Source organism: Cotesia glomerata, linkage group LG1 (genome assembly GCF_020080835.1).
Source record: "Cotesia glomerata isolate CgM1 linkage group LG1, MPM_Cglom_v2.3, whole genome shotgun sequence".
Lineage (NCBI taxonomy): Eukaryota > Metazoa > Arthropoda > Insecta > Hymenoptera > Braconidae > Cotesia > Cotesia glomerata.
The window spans coordinates 34,421,005-34,445,534 of record NC_058158.1 but is presented as its reverse complement, the minus strand read 5'-3'; the positions used below and the strand labels follow the sequence as shown (position 1 = coordinate 34,445,534).

At 28.1% G+C, this 24,530-nt stretch overlaps 1 protein-coding gene across 3 annotated transcripts; it reads right to left on the bottom strand.

The window, feature by feature from the left end:
• Window positions 1–447: 447 nt before the first annotated feature.
• LOC123274991 (myosin heavy chain 95F) lies at window positions 448–24,530 on the bottom strand. Of its 3 annotated transcripts, none has more exons than XM_044742850.1 (14): window positions 24,395–24,530; window positions 10,181–10,371; window positions 9,540–9,613; window positions 9,094–9,223; window positions 8,693–8,857; window positions 7,499–7,911; window positions 5,742–7,418; window positions 4,234–4,539; window positions 4,003–4,142; window positions 3,741–3,788; window positions 2,443–2,563; window positions 2,252–2,369; window positions 1,955–2,170; window positions 448–874 (listed from the first exon to the last, which is right to left on the bottom strand). In XM_044742850.1, exons 2-14 carry the CDS (start codon window positions 10,359–10,361, stop codon window positions 723–725), a joined length of 3,741 nt encoding a protein of 1,246 aa, XP_044598785.1. In that variant the 5' UTR covers window positions 10,362–10,371; window positions 24,395–24,530; the 3' UTR covers window positions 448–722. The 3 variants fall into 3 exon arrangements, with proteins under 3 accessions (XP_044598785.1, XP_044598784.1, XP_044598786.1); XM_044742849.1 differs by lacking the exon at window positions 24,395–24,530 and adding an exon at window positions 16,318–16,358; XM_044742851.1 differs by lacking the exons at window positions 3,741–3,788; window positions 24,395–24,530 and adding an exon at window positions 16,318–16,358.

Genomic DNA, 24,530 nt, shown 5'->3' with positions numbered 1-24,530 from the left:
AAATCTTTTTTAAATTAATTGTAAAGTATGAATCATTTGTTGTCATTATTTTTAATTCTCTTAATTTTAAAAAATTAAGCGCTTGTTAGTTAATTTTGTTTTATTAATAATTCAAAAAAATAATTCTGCCAATAATGATCCTCCATTAAATCATTTCATCTCTTGTTTTGTTTATTTCTTCTTTACATAATTCATTTTGAGTTTTTCTTTAGATAAACTTACAATTTTATTAAAATTTTATAATTACAAAAGGAATGTGAGGACATAAAATATTTTTTGGTGTGTAAAATAAATAAATAAGCACAAAATATTTTTTTTTTTTTAAATAACTTTATTGAAAACTTTTAATTTCAAATTTGATGGAAAATAATTTTTTTTAATAATTTTAATCAAATTTCCTTCCATGATTATTAAAAAAATTGTTTAAAAATAAAACGAGAAAACTTGTAAATTTTCATGAAATTTTTAATCTATCATATGAACATACAACCTTGTTGCAAATAATTGACAGTATAAATTGTCATTCTAATAACAAAAAATATAAGATAAAGATGAAGCAAAAACAGTAAAGGTATAAATGAATAAGATTATGTTCATACGAACAAATTTCCAAGTTTCAAGTGTACAGTAAGATATTATATACCTATTGTTATTAAATATATGTATATATTTATTTATATATATATTAAACCGATAAACCGTGATAATAATTTCTACCTAACTCATTTCTTACGTTCACCGGGAATTATGTAAGGTTTACCACCGTGTCGCTCCCATTCGCGGTTAAATTCGTGCTCAAGAATTTCAGCGCCTCGTTTTCTCGTCAGACCAGTCTCTTCTAAGCTTAATTCACACATTTGCATATCGTCAACTCCTGTAAAACCAAAAAAATTTCATAAATTACAATTATGAATAATTATATTAGCAGAATAAGAAAAATTTTGTTTTCAGGATAGCTATAAGATAAAATCGGTTTTTTTAGTAAAATTTAGTGTCATTGCAAAGGTCTTGACTTGAATTTGTACCTTTTCAAGGTTTCATTTAATTCTCACCGATAGTCAATTTATTATGATAAGTATTTAAGCTGCATTCGAAAATACTCTATCTCTCGATACATAATTAAGAAATGACCTAGTATCTTGTAAAATATTGACCTTTTTTAAGATATAAGCTCATCCCGACATTACACTCAACGAGACCTTTCATTTGAGTACCCACATCAATTTTTCATATATTTTATATATTTATATATATGAATATATGAAAAATATATCAAAATGCATGTGGGTACTCAAATGAAAGCTCTTGATGAGTGTAACATCGGGATGAGCTTATATCTTCAAAAATGTCAATAATTAAGAACTGACTTTGCTATCTTGTCAACTAATGATATTTTTGAAGATATAAGCTCATCCTGACATTACACTCATCGAGACATTTCATTTAAGTACCCACATCAATTTTTCATATATTTTATATATTTATATATATAAAATATTAATATATGAAAAATATATCAAAATTCATGTGGGTACTCAAATGAAAGCTCTTGATGAGTGTAACATCGGGATGAGCTTATATCTTTAAAAATGTCAGTAGTAGACAAGATATAAGGTCATTTCTTAATTATCGATATTTTTTAAGATATAAGCTCATCCCGATGTTACACTCATCAAGACCTTTCATTTGAGTACCCACATCAATTTTTCATATATTTATATATATTACATATATGTATATATGAAAAATATATAAAAACGCATATGGGTACTCGAATGAAAGCTCTTGATGAGTGTAACATCGGGATGAGCTTATATCTTTAAAAACGCCAATATTTAAGAAAGTACAGTGCAATTTAACAAAAGTCATTATTTAATAAAGCACATAGTGACTGCAAGTTTGCTAGTTTATATTATTTAAATTTATAAATATAAAAAATAAATGACTCAATTACCTGCTACCAATAAAATTGGAGGCTTATCTGGATGTAATTCCATCTGTCTTGCTACGTACTGTCCATCAAAGTGAGCGTACCACCACCCACGCTTACTTCCAGCGTTAGGATTTTCCGTTTGTCCTGCAGCGTTGGGACGCACGAATGGAATACGGAAGTAACGTTGTGACGTTTCTGTTATCTGATGCTTCAGTGGATTACGTGAGGATCTAGCAGCTGAAAAACAATAAATCTATAAAATGATTGTTATTTAAGATGCCATTAAACCCAAAAAAAAAAAATAAAATTAATAAATACCTGCTTCCATAATTGACTTCGGAGCACGTTCATTTTCATCCATTGTAGTACGTCTGCGATTTCTCGCCTTCCAAGCGTGGTACACTTTCAATCTACGATGAAATTCGTGACGACACGCCTGAAAAATTGACAAGTACATTTTATTATTTATTACCTTAATAAATAATATACAATAATTTTATTCTATTTACCTCGAGTAATTCAATGTCACAAGAAGTATTGATAGCGTCACGCAATTCCGAGTACTTCCATTTTGACAGATCGTACTTTTTATTGGCCATCATCGCTTGATGATTTCTCACTTGCTCCGACCTGAATTTAATAAACCAATAAAGTTAGTCAGTTCTTGGTAATGAAATACATTTTAAAACAGCTTTAACATGCATTACTGGATCCTAAGTTGTAAATTTATTAAAAATAAAATTTATTAAAGTACGAAGAGTTAATTTACAGATAAATTTTATGGTACACATAAAAGGTCATGCAAATTACACTAGAGTTATGTTATAAGTTATAATACATGAACTAAAATTAAAGTACAAAAAAATATGATTGAATTTAGCAAACATACATTAATTTTTTAGAATTGAAAAAAATTATTGATTTAAAAAAAAATTTTTTAATTTTTTAAAATGCAATTCTTTCTTTTTAAATTAATATTAAATTTTTTGTTTTTTTTTTTATTGTTCTAAAAATTAATTAATGCTTGGTACACTCATAATCATAACAAATGACACTGAAATTAACTGACAGAATTTTTTTTGAATTTTAAAGTTATAAAATTATTGTGAAAAAAATTGAATAAAAAAGTTCCACGTGAAAATTAAAAAAAAATTATTAGAGGGAATTTTTCAAAGCATTTTTTTATTGTAATTGATTTGGGTAATTATTTACAATTGGGGTCCACTATTTTAATTTTCATTTTTTTGAACGAAATTTCCATTTGATTTTATTAATATATTTTTTTTAAATGTATAAAAAAATGAACAATAAAAAAAAAGTTAATTATCACAATTTTAACAAATTTTCAAAAGAATTTATAAATTTTTTAGAAAATTGTGATATTCAACTTTTTTTTCAAATTGTTCGTTTTTTTATGTACTTTTCAAAAAAAAAATATATAAAAAACATTAAAAAAAGATACAATAGAAATTTTATCCAAAAACATGAGTCAAAATTTTTTCAAACTTTTGAAGGCAAAAAAACTATCGAAATCTTTTTTTTTTTCACATATTTTATTATAAATGCGCTGTAAAAACAAGCAGAATAAAAAAAAAATTTTAATGTTAATTTTTCACCTAGATATGGCCAAAAATAGAATGGACCCCACTTGTAAATAATTACCTTGATTTTTTATAAATATTTTAAAAATTGATAGATGTCAGCTAACTTGAGTATCATCATAATAAATTAAAAATAGTAAACAAATAAAGGATTAGAGTTAGTAAAATTAGTTAAGTTGGTGTCAAGACCCTGAAAAGTTTGATACCTGTTGAGCCTGTTGTTGTTTGTCGTAGTTACCCGCACGTCTGAGCCACTGTGCAATTACATAAAAATTGGAACGTGAATATACATGGGTTTATCTTTGTACAATTTTTGGTGTATATTTTTAATAACCAGCAATTGCCAGCATTGTATGAACAAATTAATCGGTATTGTATGCTCGATCATTTACACTCCGATTTCATTTTATCATTACCAACATTATAAATAATAATTATTATAGTTAAATAAAAATGACTGAAACTTACTTCCTGATAGGCGGAGGCGAGTCCTCGACTTGTCCATTAGACTCCTGGGCCAGCCGCACAGCCAAGTCATGGTCTCGTCGCTCCTGTTCCAGGAGCTCCCGATAATGGCTCTCCTCCATAGCTTCTTTCTCCAATTGAGCCTTAAGTAATTATCGAGATGAGTCTTTTGTCCGATAGAACAACGGGCAGTAAAAAACTTAGCGGAAGATAATTAAAAGTAAAACACCGTACCTGAAGACTCAGTGCTGCTTTTTGATCTTCCTCTTCAAGTCTCTTTCTTTGTTCTTCTTCGGCTTTTCTTCTCGCTTCAATGTCCATCTTCTTCTTTTTATTCTCCTCCTCCTCTTTTTTCTTAGCTAACTCCTCGGCCTTTTTTTTCCTCTCTATCTCCATCTCAGCTTGAAGTTTACGTAATTTCTGTTCCTCTACTTTTTGCTGCTGTACTTTATCTTGTAGGTTGGTCATTTCATTGTTAACAGCGATCCTCAATTTTGTATACAGGTTTTCTATTTCCGTACTTTTTATATTTTGCTCCATCTGTTCATAAAAAAAAATTTACTTAAATTAAGTAAATAATTTTGAAGAATTTCATTTTCTTGATTTGAGTAGAAAAATTCTTAAATTGAGAAATTTTTCTTGGCTTAAGTAAAATTTTACTTAAGCCAAGAATTTTTTGTCTTCATTCAAGACAATGAAACTCTTTAAAATTATTTTCTTGGTTCAAGAATTTTTCTTGATTCAAATTAAATTTTTTTTTGTAATTATTTACAAGTGGGGTAAATATATTTTGTATAGTATTGTCAAGATAGTTTAATGGAGATTAATTTGGCACTTTTCAAAAATTGTTTTAGTGCAATAGAAATAGAAAAAAACATCAAAATAGGTCAAAAATTTTTCCTATTCGTCATGTGTGAAACTCTGAAAACATTGTAACTTGCGAAAAAATGCATTAATTGAGTTAAATTTTTTTGTTATAAATTCTTTGATAGAATTGTAGGTCACCGAATGCGAATGACAAGGTAAGTCAGTGTCATTTATGTACAATTAATAAAATAAAACAAAAACCAGAAGACTGTATATCTATAAATACTGTGTACATTTATCTCATTAGAGGTGCTCGCGCATTATCGTGCTATTTTAGCTGTTTTATATTTATTTTCACATTATTTATTTTATTAATATTTCATAATTAAATGAGCTTTATGAGTCGTGCACTTTTGGATTTTCCAAACTTTTTTTTTATTCTGCTTGTTTTTACGGTGGATTTATGGCGGTGATATCGAAAATTTTGAAAAATTAATATTTCGATAGCTTTTTTACCTTCAAAAGTTGGAAAAAATTTTGGCTCTCATGTTTTTGGATAAAATTTCTATTTTATTTTTTTTTGATGTTTTTAATATATTTTTTTTATGAAAAGTACCTAAAAAAACGAACAATTAACAAAAAAAGTTGAATATCACAATTTTCTAAAAAATTTATAAATTTTTTAAAAAATTTGTTAAAATTGTGATAATCAACTTTTTTTTTTTTTAAATTGTTTATTTTGTTATGTATTTTTCAAAAAAATATATCAAAATTAAAAAAAAAATTTTGTTCAAAAAAATGAAAATTAAAATACCAGACCCCACTTGTAAATAATTACATTTTTTTTCAGTGTGCAAAAAAAATATTTTATCAAATAAAAAAAAACCATCAATAAATCAATAAATTATTTAATAAAATAATAAAATAGTATTTACCTTAATCTTCTTCAATGCAACATCAATTTCCAACTGCAAATTTTTAATATCTTCAATACTCTTATCTCTAGCGCTTTTTAATTGATTAGCAATCTCCTGCATCTCTATCAATTGACTTTTCAAATTTTTTATTTTCATAATCCCCTTGATACGCGGCTGGTGTTGTTTCATAGCAATAAACATTCTAGCATTTTTTTGTATCACGATAAGATGATTTCTCCGATAAATAATCTTATTTTTCAGCTTAATAACCGAGAGCGCACAAAACTGAATTTTATTCCACCTCGATTTAAGCAGCCATTTTTTCACTTCAGCAACAAGTTTCTTCAAATTTTCCGGGTCTGACTTCATGATTCTATCAAACTCAGCAAACTTTCCGGGCTTAAAAAACACCCTAGTAATACCAAACTTAAAATCTTTATTATTAAGCTTCAAACTCTGAAGGAGAGCCTCACAAAAGAATCTCGGCTCAAGTTTAGCAAGCTCCGGTGGAAGATACGATTTATACATATTGTAGAGCTCCTGAAAGGGAACGCGACTCGGATAACCGTGTTCCATTAGTTCAAGCACTGAAGTCATACCAGAACAGCGTAATTGACCGAGAATACTGCTGCCATCAAAGCTATGATCGACCATCTCGTTATTAGGCTTAATACAGCGAACGAAATTAGTTCCATTACTCTTTAATTTATCCATAAGCTCACCAAGCTGTGTTTTAAACTTGCTACCCACACTAATAAAAGTAAGTTTGCCTTTTTGACTCGCGGAGTGATTCGCGAACTGGGTGCGCAAAAAATTATTACCGCTTTCCTGAATCAACCCTTCGAGCGAAGCGTGCAAAGCGTCGTTATTTTTCTCAATAAACTGATTAGTCTGGTAGCAAACGCCACCAGCAAAATGTCGAATAACAAAGCCCTCATCGTCCCTTAGCTCGCGGTGAGCTTTAAGCTTTGAAGTTCGCGGCAATGTGATTCTAAAGTGACCGTTCCAGGTGCGATGAACTTCACTGGTAAAATGCGCGAAGCTCTGAGTGGGTAATTTAGATTCCTCGTCTAAAAGACTGAATATTCCGTTCATTTTAGCCTCGATAAGGTCAATGCAGTCTTGATTATCGACGTAAGAAATTTTAGGGATGTTTAGCGACTCTTTTGCGTACAACTCTTGCTCAAATTTAAGAATTCGCTCGTTAAAAAACTGCTGGAGTTTTTCATTGCAGTAATTTATGCAAAACTGCTCGAAGCTGTTGACTTTGAAGTACTCAAAGCCAGCGATATCGAGAACTCCAATATAGTAGCTGGAAGCTTTGAAAGGAATACTCTTGTTAATGCGCATGACAATGTGGTCGAACAATTTGCTGTAGATAGCTTTTGCGAGGGCATCTCGGGCATTGTTTGCCTCGTATATCTTCAAGGGAACCATGATAACAGTTCCTTTGTATCCTCCGCGGCTTGTTTGCATTACTTTTGATACCAGCGCTTCTTTGAGCTCTTCTGGGTCGACGCCTAGAAGCTTAGCGGACATTGTGACGGACTTAGCGGTGCTACCGGCGATTCTACAGCCGCCACGCGTGTCTTCGGGATTGTCCTCGAAGACTATGTTGCCGAGGTGGAGAACAGCTGCTACCATCGTGTAGATCTCCATTCGTTCGACTTCAGTGAGCCCGAGACGAGTGAAAGCCTAGGAAAAAGTAAAAATATGTGAATTGATGCAGTAGATTTTTTTAGTTTAGATTTTATTAGATTAGAAAGAAAACTCACCTGATCAACGGTACTAAAACCGTCGACGTCATCGAGAATTGGGTCGGAAAGACCTCCCTTCTCCAGGTGGTTCCGTGATTTTTGGGCTTCATTGAGCTTCTTCTCGGACTTTTCGTTACAAAAGTACTGACTGCATCCGTTTTTTAGGTAGTGAAAGTCGTCGGGTTTGGTAATGCCCAGTTTTGAACGCAATTCTGCTGGAGCGCCCGCGCACATCATGTAAAATATATGATAATTTCGCTCGTCTGGGCTCTGCAAACATATACGGGACTTTTCCAAGAGATAGTGGGATATAAAACCACCTACTACTTGACACTTGTTGTCAAAATGAACTTCCATAAATTTGCCAAATCGAGAGCTGTTGTTGTTTCTTTTTGTTTTTGCGTTACCAAACGCTTCTAGTACTGGGTTTGCTGGAGAATAAATTTATAAATTGTTTATTTATTTATTTTTTGAGTATTTTATTAGAATTCCGGAAAAAATAAATCCGGAAAAAATTTTTAAGTTATGAAAAATTCATGTTATTTCATTAAAATTATTATAAAATAAAAATAATAATAATTATTATTATTAAAGAGGATTTATTAGTTTTAAGCCATCTTACTAGATCCACTTGAAGACTAATCAATTTTTTATTTATTAATTCTGAACTATTTTTTCGATTACCGAAAAAAAATTTCACTGAGTAAAAAATAACATCTTTATATAATCCTAATTAAAATAGTCTTAAAATAAAAAATTTTTAATTATTATATATTCACCCGAGGATGGTATGAGTGCTCATGCCGATAATACTGTGGTGAAAATATTAATAAATAAAAAATTGATTAGTCTCCGAGTGGATCGAGTAAGATGGCTTAAAATTAATAAATTCTTTTTAATAAGTAAAATCACCGATCTTAGTAATATATTTCTAATAATAATAATAATAATTAATGAAGATAGATAGTTATTATTCTAAGCCGAAAAAAAAAAAATAATAATAATAATAATAATAATATTTTTTGTAAAAAAAAATGTAGCGATCATTCTGGGAGTACTTGTTTTTCAGAAAAATTGTGGGAGTGATACATTATTATTATTAGAATTTTTATTCAATAATAATTTTAATGAAATAATATGAATTTTTCATAAATTTAACATTTTTTCCGGTCTATTTTTTCCGATTACATTTTATCAATACACAGTTCTTACCATCGAGGATTTTTTGTTCAATCGGACCCGCAGTTGAGCCCCATAAATCGCAAAGGTAACGCAATAAATATTTAGTTGATTCTGTTTTTCCTGCGCCTGACTCACCAGACACAATAATACTTTGAGATTGTTTCAGCACTTTCATGTCTCGAAAAGACTTGTCAGCTTAAAAATAACAATTAATATTGTTGTAAATTAGTTGTTCAAATTTTATATTTTAAAATTGAAAATTTTTTATAATTTTACAAGTAAAAATTGAAGAAATAAAAAAGAAAGATCTATGACTTAAAATTAATATTTATAATGCGTAAGTGCATGTAAATCTTAGTTTAAGTGGCCCTAAATATTTCCAAGAGTTTATTACTAAAAAAATATTCGACGTTTGCAGGATCATAACTTACCGATAGCAAAAACATGAGGAGGTGTTTCACCCAGCGATTTTCCTTGATAAGCTTTTATGGTTTGTCGTGAGTACAGGTCTTTAACTGGACAGTACGGATTAACGGCAATAAGGATATTAGCTACGTAACTCTGTAAAAATTTAAAACATCATCAATCATTGCCCGTAATTCATCGTCAAGCGTAATCTTTACTTCAAATCCTTGGGTTATGTGGGAGTTCCGTACTAATGAGAGGAGCAAGTATCGCTCACCAAAGAAAAAAACTAAGTAATGATAATAATTGTTGTGATAAATAGCGATGTGAAAGTCATCACTCACTGTGTTTCGTTACATTAGTGGATTATCTCCCACAGGATCTCTTGGGTGTGCTGTGAGAATCTTATTTTTTCTGTGAATTTTTCACTCAAGCTCTAAAGCCGGATAAGTACTCTGAAATTTTTACTTACGTATATTTTGTCCTTGAAGTAGCGAGTGCGTATGTTATTGAGGAGAGTCGCCTCATTCAGGTACATCAGGGCACCTAAAAATATTTATTATCTCATTTATTTCTTCATATTTCTTAATAGCCAGCAGGAATTAAAAACTTATTGATTTCTTCTTCAAATCAGCTTGTCCTCTTTTGTTAATTGTGTGATAAGTACACTAATTTATTCGAGGAATACATTATAATTTTAACTTATCAATAACAGAAATTTTTGTTCTTATTTCAAACTTATTGCATTATTCAATAGGTCTTGTTATAAAAAAGTATTTCGAAGTATTAACCTCAATATAAAATAATACTTTTTTTTTAGGTCAAGCAAAAGCTAATTTTTAAAAATATTTTTTTTCTAATTAAATATAAATTATTAATTACAATAAATTTTTTTTCTGATTACAAGAACTTGTAAATTTTTTTATTACAAAATTTGTCGGATAATTTAAATATCTGTAATTTCTAAAAAGAAGAAATGTGGAAATTCAAGGAAATTATTTTTAACAGATTAAAAATTAAACGTAAAATTAAATAATAATAAAAGAAGATTTTTTAATAATGAAATAAGAAAAGAATTTAGTATAAACGAATGCGTAAACACAGTGTACTTGCAATTGTCTTCGACGTCTTTGGTGTATTCTCCAGCTGGATATACCTCGTCGAGTGGGCACGTGCGTTGAGGATATTTCGGATCAAGAGGAACAATTAATGCGTCACCGTCTACCATGTCCGTGAATTTACCGATTATGAAACCTTCTTTCTGGTCCCGGACCCATACTTGTTGGTTATCCATTGTAATTACTCTGCAAAAAAAAAAAAATATATAAAATCATATTAAAGTTCACAGTGGCTTTTTTTAATTTTTATGACAATTAAATAATTATAAAAAAAATTCTACATCAAGTAATTTAAAGAATTACAAGTTCAAATTTTTTTTAAATATTTTTTTTGTATAATTCATTTGTAATAAAAATAAGAAAAATTTTTAAATGTCATCTGATTAAGTATCATAGAATTAATATTATTTTCTAATGACATTAAAGTTAGCTGTCACTTGACTATTTTTTAATTTTTTTTAACAAACAAATTTGTTCCAAAAAATTAATTTTTAAAATTTCTACTTGTCAATTTTTTTTTCTATAATTTATTTTTTACAAAAATTCTTAAAATTATTGAATATCTGCTAAAGTAATTTTCATTATTTTCTATCATTCACTGATAAAAAAAAGAACTTGATTCTCAAGAAAAAATAAAAAAAAAAAAACCAAAAATATCATTTTAAAAATTTATCTTGAATCAAGCAAATTCTTGAATTAAAAAATTTTATTATTTACCCCAAAATTTTTCTTAGTTTAAGATTTTTTCTCTTTAATCAATTTCATTTTTTTCTCAATGTATTATACACACGTGGTACTTATTAAAAAACTTATTACGTCGACTAGAATAATTCAAATAGTTCTTTATCGACTCGGAAACACTAAAAGTGCCGTCGAGTCGGTGCTTCGCGAGTATCAGAGTTTATTAATGTTTTTTCCTTGGTATGATGACAAGTCTGCAGATTGTCAAGGCTAATGTAATCTATTATGAAAAATAATTGGTCAAGAGAGCTACATTACGGAAATTCTCAGTACAAAGCCGATAGATCACGTTTGATATTTAGACATACACTTATAATAATGTAGAACATAAACCATATAGTACAACAAACGAATTTATTAATAAGCATTCTAGAATACGGGTCGTTTATTGTCGCTTATCAAGACGTATTCGTTATCGCGATAACGAAATGTCACATAACCACATAATCTTTTTATTTGTAAATGTGACTCATGTGTACGTATGTAGAATTTTATATTTTCATAATTAACTTGAATTAGTTTAATTAATTAATCATTTTTTATCAAGAGAATTTTGTTTTTCAGACGGAAGAAATTAAATTGTATTACGAAGGTGACTTTTGTGGTGAACTTCTGACATTAATGTAAGGAGTTTACCGTATAGTACGGAGTAAGAGCAAACGGCAAACATAATATAAGTAAAAGCATTGAACAGGATTTAGACTTAAGTTAACTGCAAGATCGACATCATGGCATTTGGCGAATTAATACGGTCACAGTTTATTAAACCCACCGGGATTGAGATTAATACTTGAGGACAAAAAACGTTCTATGTATAAACTTGGTAATTATTTAAATCTTCTTCACCGTTCAAGATATCGTATCCTTGTGTTGTTATTATTATTATTATTATTATTGTTATTATTATTATTTCTCCTCTTATTTTGTCCGCTCCTTTTTTACACTATTCAATTTTAGTTCTTTCTCCCGCCTGCATCCCGTTAAAGATCTCGTAACGGTAAACGCCACCAGGTAAACACTTTTGAAACGATTCTTATATGCATGCTGGATCAAGTTGACTTTTTGGGTTTTCATTCAACTAAATAAACTTACTATTTTATTACAGGTCAAAAATCTCGAAATTTTTATCGAAAATCCAGAACAAATTCATAAATTAAATACATAAAATATTTGTGTAGTATAAATTTAAACAGAGCAGACGAGATCAAGAGGATGGAGTTGGAAAATATTTAAAAAATGAATAGGGTTAAATATTTACCAACAGTTCATTCACCTTGTTTTATTATTTCATTTTCTTTGTTGTACTTTTTTGTTCGTCTTTATATTCGTTGTACCCGAGTAGTCGTAACTACCAGCTGTTGTAAGATTCTTTTTAGTTGTCAGAGGCTACTGGACAGTTTTCTAATGAAAGTAATTTAGCTTCAAGAACCCTTTATTGCTCAGTGTACTCAGTATACCAAGCAATACATCATGATGCGCAGTCTTTATGCTTTATTTATTAAATAAAAACATGTAATCGTAGCGGTTTTGATTTTTTTTACGAGGATTTCATTAAGTGTTGATTCGAGTCTTTTGCATCGAAAATTATATACATTTTATGTGTTATTAATTTACATTATAAGAGATTATACTCCGGGAAAATTGCTTTGATGAACATGAAACATTTTTTAAAGTTTAATATTTTTTTTACATTAAACTTTCTTAAAGATTATTTCTTTTTAACTAACTTCAATTAACTTTTCTGGGTCTATAATTATCAAACATTATTTCTTCTTACGTTAATTGAAAAATTCTTAACCTTTTAATTGTTCTGAGTAAAAATAGACGACAGTGAAGTTAGTTACAACCTGATTTCCTATTGGTTCACCTAAAAATCATAAATTACTATTGGTTATTCAACAGCTTGAAGATATCCGCCTATCAAAGCGCATGCGTATGTACGCACAATAAATTTCTAACCTTTTATTCCAGATAATTTCTTTCTTCTTATTTGATTACAATAAATTTGATATTTTTAATCGTTTAAAATCATTTTTTACACAAATAAAAAAAAAAATTTTATTATACTTGAAAAAATTATTAAAAAAAAAATTGTAATTATAACTTTTTACAATTTCTTCTTTGTTAAAATAATAATCAAAAATTTTTTTAATTTCATAAAATAAATTCCTAAAAATGAAATTTGATATAATTTTTTTTTAATTAAATGTGCAGTTGAATAATAATAACGATAAAAATATTTAAATACACTGAAAAAAAATTAACTTGAATCGAGAAAAAGATTTTTGAACCATTCTTGAATCAAGACAAAAATTCTTGAATTAAATAAAATTTACTTAAATTAAGAAAAATTTTTTAGTTTAAGAATTTTTCTACTCAAATCTAGAGATTGAAGTTCTTCAAAATTATTTACTTAATCCAAGTAAAAAAAATATATCAAAACATCAAAAAAAGATAAAATAGGAATTTTTTCCAAAAACATGAGAGCCAAAATTTTTTCCAACTTTTAAAGGCAAAAAAGCTATCGAAATATTAATTGTTTTTAATTTCGATATCACCACCATAAATCCGCTGTAAAAACAAGCAGAATAAAAAATGTTAATTTTTTACCTAGATATGGCCAAGAATACGTTTGACCCCACTTGTAAATAATTACCAAAAAAAATTTAATTTGAATCAAGATAAAAATTCTTTAACCAAGACAATAATTTTGAAGAGTTTCATTGTCTTGAATCAAGTAAAATTTACTTAAATCAAGAAAAATTTCTTAGTTTAAGAATTTTTCTACTCAAATCAAGAAGATGAAATTCTTCAAAATTATTTACTTAACTCAAATAAATTTTTTTTTTTATATATTCCTTATAGTGTTATGAAACGAGAAGATCCACGGTCATTGAAAGTGCCCGCAGAACTTCTTGAATAATATACTTAAAGTGCTTCTCGATTAACAATCAGTAAACTATCACAGCTCACATTATTCATAAATAAAGAGTGAAGACGACGTAAACGTATTTGAAGCACGACGAGTAAGCTCAGTTGCTCATAGTATAGTTATTTTCTTTATTTTTAAAATAACCAGTGGTAGTTTTGCGTGGCCTACTATACAATGGGCGCATAACGCATATGTACATGTACGTCTGTATATTTAAATATAAACATAAATATACATACGCATGCGATGCGTGATAGCGGGGTGCTCACGGGTAACTGCCTGTCCGGAGTTCAGTGGCCGTGACCAGGAGAGAAGACTACCGCTTACTTTCTCGCCGACTAACGAATCGAACCATCATTTTCCTACTGAGCTCCTGAAACTCCCAGGGGTCGTCTTTTATTTTGTTATTTAATTTTTAATTCAAAAAATTATTCGCGATTACTTAAATCACGCTTTTATGCAATTCCAAATTTATTTATCTATAAATCTATATATATAAATATAAACAAGCAAAGGCATGTTTGGAATGAATGTACCCGTCGATGCGTGTTTCCCTGTTAGCGCCTCACCCAACGTATTTCCTGCTTCCATCACCTGGGCTGACAAAGTCCAACAATACTTTTCCCATTTCACTATTTATTGTACTAATATTCCTTCAACGGGTTTCAAAACCCTAATTTTATACTTTCTGTCCCCGCGCCGCTTCCACCGGACGTGATAGGGCAAGAATTATCAATAGAAATCATGAATTCTATTTGTCATACTTTAGAAGTATGATTCAGATCCGCTGAGAACAAAAGACCAATTTTATTTTATTTCTCTTTTATCTAACATCTTAAATAATTATATACCATAATCAGGTTCAAGAAATTTATTTTATTTAATCGCAAGTCTATAAATATGTTTTATAGTTTCTAATATCATTGACATTAATTCCCCTTTTTTTTTTTCAAATATCATTGAAGTTTTTTAAGCAAACGGAAAAAATCTTGAATTTATATCGTTTCTTCTTTTTAATATTTATAAAAATTTTAATTCTTCAACAAATAAAAAAACTTAAATCATATTTTTTAGAAAATTCTATATTAAGAGAATAAGCAAAATTTTGTGGCCAGTATATTTGTATGATAAACTCGGTTTTCTTCGTAAAATTTAGTATCGTTGCAAAGGTCTTGACTTGAATTTGTGCCTTTTCAAGGTTTTATTTCATTCTCACCAATAGTCAATTTATGATGATAAGTATTTAGGCTGCATTCGAAAATGCTCTATTTCTAGATACATAAATAAGAAATGACCTTGTATCTTGTGAACTATTGACATTTTTAAAGATATAAGCTCATCCCGATGTTACATTCATCAAGACCTTTCATTTGAGTAACCACATGAATTTTTCATATATTTATATATATTACATATATGTATATATAAAAAATATATCAAAATGCATGTGGGTACTCAAATGAAAGCTCTTAATGAGTGTAGCATCGGGATGAGCTTATATCTTAAAAAATGTCAATAATTAAGAACTGACTTTGCTATCTTGTCAACTAATGATATTTTTGAAGATATAAGCTCACCCCGACATTACACTCATCGAGACCTTTCATTTGAGTACCCACATCAATTTTTCATATATTTATATATATTATATATATATGAATATATGAAAAATATATCAAATTGCATGTGGGTACTCAAATGAAAGCTCTTGATGAGTGTAACATCGAGATCAGCTTATATCTTTAAAAATATCAATAATTAAGAAATGATGTTGTATCTTGTCACCTAATGAAATTTTTAAAGATATAAGCTCATCCCGATGTTATACTCATCGAGACCTTTCATTTGAGTACCCACATCATTTTTCATGTATTTATATATATATACATATATATATATATATATATATATATATATATATATATATATATATATATATATATATATATATATATATATATATATATATATATGAAAAATATACCAAAAATACATGCGGGTACTCAAATGAAAGCTCTTGATGAGTGTAACATTGGGATAAGCTTATATCTTTAAAAATGTCAATAGTTAAAAAAGTACAGCGCAATTAAATAAAAGTCATTATTTAATAAAGCAAAATTTTATTTATTTATAGTTTACAAGTCACGGCAGTCACATAGTGACTGCAAGAATGCTGGTTCATAATTAAATTTAATAATTATCAGTAAAATATTCAAAACTCAAGAGACTTGGGTTCGATTCCCAGGCTGGGTTATTATTTCTTCTCCATTTTCTACAATTTCAATTGCAAAAACATAATAATTTAAAATTACCGATTAATTAAAGACTCTATTGCAACTAACAATAAAAATAATATATTGCAACATATAATGAATTATTAACTTAGTAATTATTGAATTAGTCTGCGAGAAAGTAATTGCCGAGACGTAAGTTAAGCTTTAATTATTCTTTGTACTCACACATCTACAATATTAATATTGTTCATACATAATCCGGTGTTATTGAATATTACGACCGAGGTAGTGTTGAATAGTATTAAACTAAAATATAAGTACCCGAGGATACAAGTTACGACGTAACATGCGGTTATAATGCGTAGGATCCCCCATCATCGGTAAAACTCCGAATGAACTATCGTTTAATATTAATTGGTGCAACCTTCTCGCACGATCATGGTCAGAGTCATGTTGCGGATTCTATTTGCGTGGGATGGACTGACGCATCACTAATTATTTTCCCTTTTACGTACTTGAGGTTTTGCCGAAAGGCAAAAGGTCTTTTTACTTAAGATTAATCTTATAAATTGTCAATCGATGCCGAGCAATAATAATAATTATTATTATTATTGCCATTAATTTAGATCTGCATAGATTAAATAAATCTATAGAGAGAAGAGATAAAAGTAGGTTGCAAGCAACTGAGAAGCCGGACTATATTACGCGGATTTTCTTTCATCCTCTTCATGGTTTTATTTTCTCTTCTTCATTCTCTTCGCTGTATCTACTAAATTATACTATATTATATTTCTACATACTCGGTAGTGTAGCATATATACTTGTTTTAATTTTTTATTCAACGTAACATTATTTCGCGCTTCTTTGCGGTCATCGTATCACATACCGTGACGGCGATAATCCTTACTATACTAGCTGCCTGCTGCTGTAAATCCTGGCTCTTATGCAAGTACTCAATATGAAGAATATTGCCGTACATGCAGTATGAAGGGTCTTGAATACAAATACTAATACAAATATGTATTCATGTTTGCTGAAGAACCCGCAGGAGTGACATATGGGTAAATTTATCGCAAACAAGAGGCTCAGAGATTAAATTACGAAAATAAACCCGCCTAATTTTTATTGTCCGCAGACAATATATTGTTAAGGACGTTCTTGTCTGTGTTCAATAAAAATTTCTGAATAATGAATTCAAAATTAGTATTTTATGATCATTCAAGTCAAAGAAGAAAGAATTAATCACCAGCACCTCTATCGGGACGCCGTCGAGTCATTTTTAACTACTACATTTCATTTGTAGACAAAAATCTTGGATTTTTTTTAATAAAAAAGCTTATATTTTTCACTGAAAAAATAATTGACTTGAATCAAGAGAAAAATTCTTGAAACAAGTAAAATTTAATTAAACCAAGAAAAATTTCTTAGTTCAACCCTAGACAACAAACGCGACCTAACGACTTTGATCAAGTGATAAGAAAAGCCCCGCGAATTGCCACAAATTTATTTAAGAAATTTTTTTTCTGCAATTTAACGTTTTCGAAGATGTTTAAAAAAATTATTAATATATTCTAAAATGTTCAAGGAACAAAGTCAAATTTTTTTGAATAATTTTTGTAAATATTGAAGTTGTAATAAAAAAAATATAATTGAGCGCGGTGTCACGCTCATACATTGACCACACAGTAAAAAATTTTGCGTCATTGCGTCAAAAAATTTTGTGTTAAAAATTTTTATGTTAAATATTTAACACTTTTTTGTGTTAATTTAACATTTTTCTGTGTTAATTTAACACAATTAATGTTAAATTTACACATAAAAGTGTTAAATATTTAACACAAAAATTTTCAACACAAAATTTTTTGACGCAATGACGCAAAATTTTTTACTGTGCAGTCTAATAATTTTTCTACTCAAATCAAGAAGATAAAGTTCTTCAAATTTATTTACTTGATTCAACCCTGTTTAAAAATATTGATTGAAAAAAATTAAAAATGATGAAATTCGAATTCTTTTCAATAACTTCAATTTTTTTGTTTGTATATATAGATATACAGTTTGCATCGAGTGACCGCTTCTCAATTCTTTTCAATCAGTATTCTACACGGAAAAAAGTAAACTGTAATATTCACTCTGATTCCGGTTAATTTTTATAGTTTCAAACAGTAAAGCGGACATCGGGGTGGCAAAAATATAAATATTACAGAACTTAATGTAGAAAGCATAAAAGCCACAATTTATAATTTAATATCCAAAATAAGTGATTAGTAGCTGTCACTATAGTAAATAACGACTCTTTCACCTTAAAAAATTACAGTTTCAAACAGTAAAAATTGCCATTTTAATATATAGTCCGTATTATGAGAAGAAGGGGAACTCAGATGAAAGAGAAGGGGGTCTCACCCTGGGAGAATTTAACATTTGAAACAGTAAAAATTATACTTTTAAAATATACATTTTACCAGTCCAAGCAAGTCAATAATTACAGTTTGATTTTTAGCGTTGCGTTTAAAATTTACCATTTTACTTTGTAAATATTTACGTTGCTTGTATTAAAAATTTACTAACTTTATTTTATACTTTTTACATATCATAAGATCATTTTTTAGGTACGAAATGATAAATATCAAAGTCTGAATTCTTAATTATTATACTTTAACATTTTAGACATTTACATAGCGAATATTACTGTTTTAAATAGTATTTTATTGCTTGTAAAGAGTAAATTGTAACGTGTAAATGGTAAATATTATAAAGTGAATAGTAAAATCACGATTTTACTGTTTAAAATGGTAATTTTTAGCAGTTGATCATTACTTATTATAAATTGACTGTTATTTATTACAGCTTACTTTTTTCCGTGTACCTTCCCAATCCACTCCTTTTTCCCTCTCAATATCCCTCTTTCATTAGCCTCATAGGCAAATTACGTGTTTTTTTTTTTTTACAAATATAAATAATGCTGTGAAGCGGGAAGGAATAGGAGTTACGGTAATTATTACGTGAAGCGTTCCACATTCACGTAACAGGATATTGGTAGGAAAGGATTGAGAAAGGAATGTGGAGAGGATCATCTTAATGTGAGTTTATAGAATATGCGAGAAAAAATTATTAGATAGCTCGGACTGGGATTCGAACCCAGAACCTTCCGAAGACATGTCGGCTACTCTACCATTTGAGCTATCCGGTCTATACTAAATTTCCTTTCGCTTATTCTATATACATTAAGCCACACCGTCCATCTTACGGCAAGCATTTTTTTTTTTACAAATATAAATAATGCTGTGAAGCGGGAAAGAATAGGAGTTACGGTAATTATTACGTGAAGCGTTCGTGAGATAATTTTTTTATACTTAAAATTTTATTTTTTTTACCGTTATTATTTATTCAAAAACTCGTTATTTAATATCCATAATTTAATTTAAACTTTCGATTTTTAAATTGACAGTTTTCAGAAGAGATGCTTCAATAAGATCACTTGAATATTTTATAGACAAAACCAATGATTAAGTTTTTATTAGATACTTGTTACTTCACTAAGTAAAACAAGAATATAACAATAATAAGTAAAACAAGAGGACCAGCAGATAAAATAAAAAGTGAAGCAAAAAGGGTGATTCTAAAATAATTACATTCCAGGTGTACAAGTAGTGATTACAAACTATCAAATAGTGATTATAAACTATCAGACATATTAAGTTTTTCTTATTCTTTGAAATTTTTTATAGTTTTTTTTTTCAAATTTAATTTTTTTAATTCTTTAATTTCTTTAATTTTTTAAATTTCTTAAATTTATCTTCTCTTTGCAGATGCTATGTATTGTATAAAATCATTAATTCTAAATATTTTATATATAAAAATGTAACATATTATTGTAAATTACCGAGGGCGTTTCTTTACAAATAAATAAATAAATATTTTAAAAATAAATCACCTTTTTCAAATCCAAAATCCAAAAAAATTCAATCAGTATTTTTAACCAGGGAAGTAAATTATTTTTATTGTATAAAAATATTATTATGAATTCACACTTGATTTAATTGGTATATATGGTACCCTTTAAATAAATATAAAAAATTAATAGTCATTACATTAAACGAAATGATCTTAACAATGCTGTAAACTGTTTCGTAATGATGTCGTGAGACGCATTATGCGATGTTATAAATTGATAATAGTACAATAAAACTAACTGTAGTAATAGTAAGACTGATATATAATATAATAATAGAGCATGTATAATTTGGGCGGAACAAAAAATAGGCATAGACGTTATTAATAAAAGGGAACAATGAAACGAAGTTAAGAACAAAAGTAGTATAAGTATTTGTTGGTGGGGTATTAACCACTGAAAGATGGTAATAAAGACAATACAAGGTGTATAATGATGAGAATGAAAGTGCAACTTGTTGTGCAAGGTGAGAGTTTCTGGATGATGTACGTTTTTTTTTACGGTTTTTTGATAAATTAATTTGTTAATTGTTTCGGTAGTTGACTTTTGATCGGTATCTCTCTCCCGGGTTTATTGTTTCTCCGGCTAAGTGATGAAGAACGAAGTAAGGATAAGACAATTGTTTATATAGGCCAGAGATCTTGATGTTGATATACTTCTTGGTATTTTTTCACAACAATGACTAATGCAAGAGATTGGCTTGTTTGTTGTCTGAAACTCGGATAATTGAGATCACAGAAACGAGACTTAGTATCATTCATCACGCAAACTTTTATTTGAAATATTTTTATGCATAATATTTTTGATCAGACTGAAAAAAATCTGGTACTTTGATTTAATGGTACAAGTTAATTAAAATAAATGAATGCGTTTATTACCCGTCGACAGTACTCGAGAAATTAATGGTCTTTCCACTTGTAAGTGATTTAGGGTGAAGATTTAAACCTCCGATGGTGTGAAAGCATACTCTCAGTACAGCGTTTAATTTTCGAAAGCATTAATAAAAATTTTATCTCATGCCACACATTAACGGGGATAATAATCTAATGCATGATTTATAATGTGCGTTACGTGTTGAAGATTAAAAAAATTGCTAAACTCTTCTAGAAAATTTGATTCCCTGCAGAATTTTAAATTAGAAGGAAAAATTGAAGAATTTTCACTCCAAAATTTTTAAATAATTTATAAAAAAATAATTATTAATTTAGAGGTCGAATATTAATACAAACATATTTTTTATGAGTTTATATGTTGATATATAATTTAATTATACAGGTAACATGTTAAAAGTAGGCAAGAGTGACAAATAACGAGTCTTGCACCTGTAAACTTTAGTGTACACTTGTCGGTGTACTTTTTCGAATGAATGATAAGCGACGACCTGAGTTTGTGTATTTTGTTCGTCATATAATAAAATTCCACAAAAAACAGTTTCACTGTAAACCGCCGCGCCAAGTACATGTCCAACTATTGTTACAAACTATAATAATTCAATTTTTACAAAAAACTATTGAATCGAAAAAAAAAAACGAAGTACAAAAAATTTTTTAGATTAAAAAAACATTAAAGACAGTAAATATTAAGGAAAAAAAATTAATGTATTTGGTGAGCATCATTCGAATACTTTCATTATCCACAGTTTTTAAAATTGATACTTGTAGTGTGAATTGTATAGCACAATCAAGGCAATACTAAATTTTTTCCTTAGTATTTACTGTCTTTAATGTTTTTTTAATCTAAAAAATTTTTCGTACTTCGTTTTTTTTTTTCGATTCAATAGTTTTTTGTAAAAATTGAATTATTATAGTTTGTAATAATAGTTGGACATGTACTTGGCGCGGCGGTTTACAGTGAAACTGTTTTTTGTGGGATATATCTTTTTTTTGTAAAGAGTATATTAAGTGACATAATCAAATATTTTATAAATATTTTAAAATTCCAAATATGTACTTCTCAAGTAATTCAGCTGATTCTTTATGCATGAATTTTTGTAATAATTTAATTACAAACAAAATTACTACAATACTTTAAATGACGCGTGTGACTAACCAATGTGACATCTAAAATATAGCGGTAATGATTTTGTGGCTCCACCTACTGTCATATATTGAAATGTTAAACTAAAGACCAACTACTTATATCGGCGCTAAATTCAGTACTTAGTATATTAACTACTTAGATGGTAGAATAACAGGGTTAAGTGGTGCCAACTTGGAAATAAGAAAATTCGCCCTAAATTTGTAAAATCTCTCGTAGAATCGAAAACAGGCGCAAGCAAAAGTTTTCAAACTGGCGATATATTAAATAATTGTTAAGATCCAATAATTTTTTGTAATATATGCATAATTGGTAAAAAGAAACTTATTAACAATGATGTCAAGTGTTAGTGTCTTAGCAATAATAAAAAAATATAGAGCTAAATATGTGAGGAGGTTATGTTGACATATGATGAGAGAATATAGACAACGTTGTCTCACGCCATACATTGGACGTGTACTTGGCGCGAGACACTATCGTGTCTCCGGATATTCCGAGACATTAAAGAAGATATATAATATATGTGCAAAGTAAATTATCTGGCAATCTCAAGTGACCAGTAATCCAAGTGAGCAAAGTCCTGTTACATAAATTCGACGAATTTATTAAAAATATAATTAGATATTTTCACTATCTTTTATCTGATATCTAATCTTTAATTTATATCATTAGCAACACACTTTTACTCTTGATACGACGGTCTGTTTGATTCATTATGAATTAGATGAAAGTGTCAGTGAAATTTTGAAAGTACTCTCGATATCATTTGGATTCAAATTACATATCAATTAATTTTTAATCTCGTTGATAATTTTCACGAATTTCAGATATTCTTCTCTATTTTCATAATTAAACTTAAATTAAATTTGCATCCTAACTTTTTTTAATCTAAAATTAAATTGATTATTAATGTATTTAATTTTTTAACCTAAAATTAAATTGATTGTGAATGTATTTAATTTTATATTTCATTGTTTTACTCTTGTAAAATTTTTCCATTATTGTTTTAAAATCAATACACTATTATATTATTGTACTCTTTCATAAATTTGTTTAACCTAGATGTTAACTATGTACTTCATTGTATTGACGGCCCTTTACATTAGCTTATGTGCTATAAAATTTATTAAATAAATAAACTTGGCTTTTAAATATGATTTAAAAAATTAATAATAATAAAAAAATATTTAAAAAAATTCCTATTAATAATTTTTTGTAAATTTCTTCATGTAAAATTTTTTAGTAAATATTTTTTAGAATAATTTAATTGTCAAAAATTTTAAAACTGAAGTTTTAAAAAATTAGAGCAGTTTTTACTTTTAAATCCAAAAAAAAGAATCAAATTTTTGATTAAATTCTGACAGATAAAAAACTTTTTCATTAATTTTAATCTTTTTAAATGATACTGAAATTCTCAATTTTTTTATTAATTAAATTAGAACTAAAAAAATATTTTTAAAAAATTTTACGGATAATTTTAAAAATTTTTTCTTTTAATTCTTTTTCAATAAAGAATTTTAATAAAATAACTTATAAAAATTTTCAGATGTCGACTAATTTAATTTTATAATACTAAAGTTAGCCGTTGTTTTTAATTTTTTTTTAAATAATTAAATTAGAACAAAAAAATATTTTTAAAAAATTGCACTTATAATTTTTCAAGTTTTTTATAAGTAAAATTTTTTTTAATTTTTTTGTAATAATTTTTTCAATAAAAAAAAAAATCTAAAAATTTTTAAATGTCAGCTAACTTAATTTTCATTTTTTTAATGACAATAATAAGAAAAAAAAGTCTGTAAAAAAATGAAACACAAAACAGGAGAACTCGGCGACAAAATCGCAGAGAAAATTTATGACGACGTTATCATAAAAGTTAGCGACATTAAACAAATGGCAAAAATTGAAGTTAAGTGATTTATTATCGGCAATTAGTTTTTTATTTCAGCACAAACACTTCTCTATTGAGATTTAATTTTTATCTAAAATATTTAACTGATAAGAAGCTAATTTTAATTTGAATTAGGAAGAAATTCGAGAGAAGAAAAACGAATTCTATCTCAGGATCAAAATTTAAATTTAAGTGATAATATTTTGATGTTATATGTAATATCCGAGTTTCCGTTGTCCTTGACTAGCGTATCAGTACAGGTGTCTCGGAATCATTAGTCATAACAAAGACCAAAGACCAAAAACCGATGGTTGAGAACCGTTTTAAAAAGAGTCAAAAGTAAGTATAATTATTTAGTATTTCTTCCTGAATTATTTTAAGTTTAATTTTATTATTACTAGCGCAATTAATTGTAAGTTACTTACTAAGAGTTTTTTGTATTGTTTCCTTAGTAATCACTGATAAACACACGACACCTACAGCACGAGGTTCCGCGCTCAACTGCCGCTTAGATCTTTCTGCTCGTTTGATCTCGGTTTAACTCGTAGCTCGTCGTACCTG